Source organism: Trematomus bernacchii, unplaced genomic scaffold (assembly GCF_902827165.1).
Source record: "Trematomus bernacchii unplaced genomic scaffold, fTreBer1.1, whole genome shotgun sequence".
In the NCBI taxonomy this organism is placed as follows: domain Eukaryota; kingdom Metazoa; phylum Chordata; class Actinopteri; order Perciformes; family Nototheniidae; genus Trematomus; species Trematomus bernacchii.
The window spans coordinates 282,501-285,000 of NW_022987667.1; the positions used below are offsets into that span (position 1 = coordinate 282,501).

Consider the following 2,500-nt stretch of genomic DNA (forward strand, 5'->3'; position numbering starts at 1 on the left):
AGCCATGCCTCATTTTGCTCAATTTGACATTTTTTAGCTCTGTTTTTGCAAGGGCTGATTCAGTGAGAACAGCACCACCTACAGGCCTGGCATATGTACTACAGCGTCTCCAGCGCTTTCGAACGGCAATGGCCGTGGCTGTCTCCTCCTGATTGGTGGAGTTGGCCCAATAGCCGTAGCGCCACCGTCCTGACGTCAGGACAGTGTTCAAATCTGGATCAGTTTTTATCAGATCCGTTGCAGCCCCTTTTTTAGAGATTTGGGTATTGAGGAAAATAGAGAGGGTTGTGTTTTCTGACACTTGGTGAGTTCCCTGGAACACCGGGGACACATATTCATGTATAAAAGACGTACAAAAGTGCATTTTGCATGATAGGTCCCCTTTAAGTAAAGTACCCAAATATCGAACTTAAGTACAGCACTTGAGTAAGTGTACTTCACAACATTACACCACTGGTTACCGTTATACCATTTCTGTCTGGTTTTCTGCCATCAGCTTGCTTCCTCCTAAAGAAAGCTGAATCATCAGAAGTAGAAAAGTAAACACCAAATGGAACACAGTATGGGCTCTGCCAGTGTATCAAAGACCTGAAATAAAATGTCCAACTTAAAGAAAATGTGTGACAGACAGTCCATACCTGTGTGCTGTGCAGCGGCGTCTGCCCTGGTGACGGTGCTGATGACGTGGAGGTCCTGGAACAGAGCGACTCCTTCTGGTTCCTGGAGGTCAGAGGTCGGCAGATTCAGTCTCTCCAGGCCGGTGATGGTGATCCGGGGCTCAGAGGGCTGCAGCACCATCACCACCGCATCGATGTCCAGGATGCTGATGCAAGTGTCTTCACCAAAACACCTAGAGAGGGGCAGGGAGGCGATTGGTTTGAGACTGTCCAATCAAACAAGGTGCAGGTTTTAAAGTTACGGACACTTCAACACAGCTTGGACTAGCATCAGATCCAGCTCTAATGTCAGCAAAGTCACTGTTAAGTCACTTGACATACAGTGTAATACGTGAGGTTTTGATGCAGGTCAGAAGTCGTCTGGGCTTCATTTTGTTGAAAAGAACAAGGTTTCAAAGTTACAAAGTCATTTCATTGTTCAATTAAAACATGTAAGAGAGATGTCAAAACCTATTTAGCCCAGGATTTGCTGATATTCAAAATAGTTCTTGATCAAAACTTCCTGTAAAAAACTAAAATAGTCTTTTTACATTTTGCTATTTTGTAGAGAATAAACAAAGAAGCAATGTTCACCAGTCTTTCCACCAAGCTAAGCTGATCTCATGGTAGTGATAACTTGATATATCGTATCAAGCGTGTCAGTCTTTGCATCCCACGCTCTGTAAGAAAGTGTTTTTTTCTTTTAACCTTTACGTTTCACAAACAATTCAATGAGTGAGTGTTTCAATTTGTTTATAGGCAGAAAGGATATTGGTTTGTGACTGTCCAATCAAACAAAGTGCAGTGTTTTTTTTTTGTTATGAACACTTCTACACAGCCTGGACTAGCATCAGATCCAGCTCTAATGTCAGCAAAGTCACTGCAAAGCCTCTCTAAAACTCCTACTTGACATACCCTTTAATACGTGAGGGTTTGATGACGTTTAGGTCAGAAGTCGTCTGGGCTTCATTTTGTTGAAAAGAACAAGGTTTTCAATGAGTGACATATAACCTTTTCAACGCCATATTGTAGTTATGCCCTGCTTCCTCTTTGAACATAGTCATCGAATTGTTCAATTAAAACCTGATATGTCAAAACCGATTTAGCCCAGTTTATAGGCTTCATACTGAAAATAGTTCCAGATGGTGACTTCGCACAAAACCACAAATAGTTGTTTTTACATTTAGCTCTTTGTAGAGAATAAACAAAGAAGCACATTCCGCCCGATACTAGTCTTGACACCAAGCTAAGCCGATCTCGTGATGGTGATAGCTTGATATATCGTATCAGGCGTGTCATCCCCCGCTCTTTAAAGGTGGGGTAGGTAATTTTGGAGAAACCAGCTCGAGTGCGCTAGAATTTGAAAATACACAGCCGGAAGAAATCTGCCACTTCCTTACAGAGCCCCTCCTCCAACACACACGAACGCGCACATGACCAATGAGGGCACGAGATAAGTTTGTGCACAGATGGAAGGCTGACAGGCAGGCAAGCCATCCAGTTATTTTAGCCGGGCCGGCTCAGATGATTGGTCGTGCTTTTTACAGCGTCACGGCTTCCACAGATGACATTTTTGTATGCTAAGAGCATTCCATGGAATATAACAAAAAGTGTATCTCGAGCCGGTTTCTCAAACTTACCTACCCCACCTTTAAGAAAGTGTTTTTCCCAAAAGTATTCCTTTTAATCTTTAAGTTTGACAAACAACTCAATGAGTGAGTGTTTCAAATGGTTTATAGGCGCATGAATGTATGTTCTTTCACAAGTATTTCTACTTTCATAACACATTACATGTTGTGTTATATAAGTAAATACATTGACATTTCAAAACATGTTTTCTATGG

General features: G+C 42.2%; 1 protein-coding gene across 1 annotated transcript in view; it reads right to left on the reverse strand.

Annotated features, from left to right (window-relative positions):
• Positions 1-2,500, reverse strand: part of LOC117487176 (calsyntenin-2-like) — a gene marked incomplete at its 5' end in the record, with an annotated part of 48,859 nt that overhangs the window by 26,122 nt on the left and 20,237 nt on the right. The window contains one exon of the mRNA XM_034135833.1: positions 639-850. Within this exon, the coding sequence (XP_033991724.1) occupies positions 639-850 (212 nt within the window). The remainder of the gene's footprint in view (positions 1-638; positions 851-2,500) is intronic.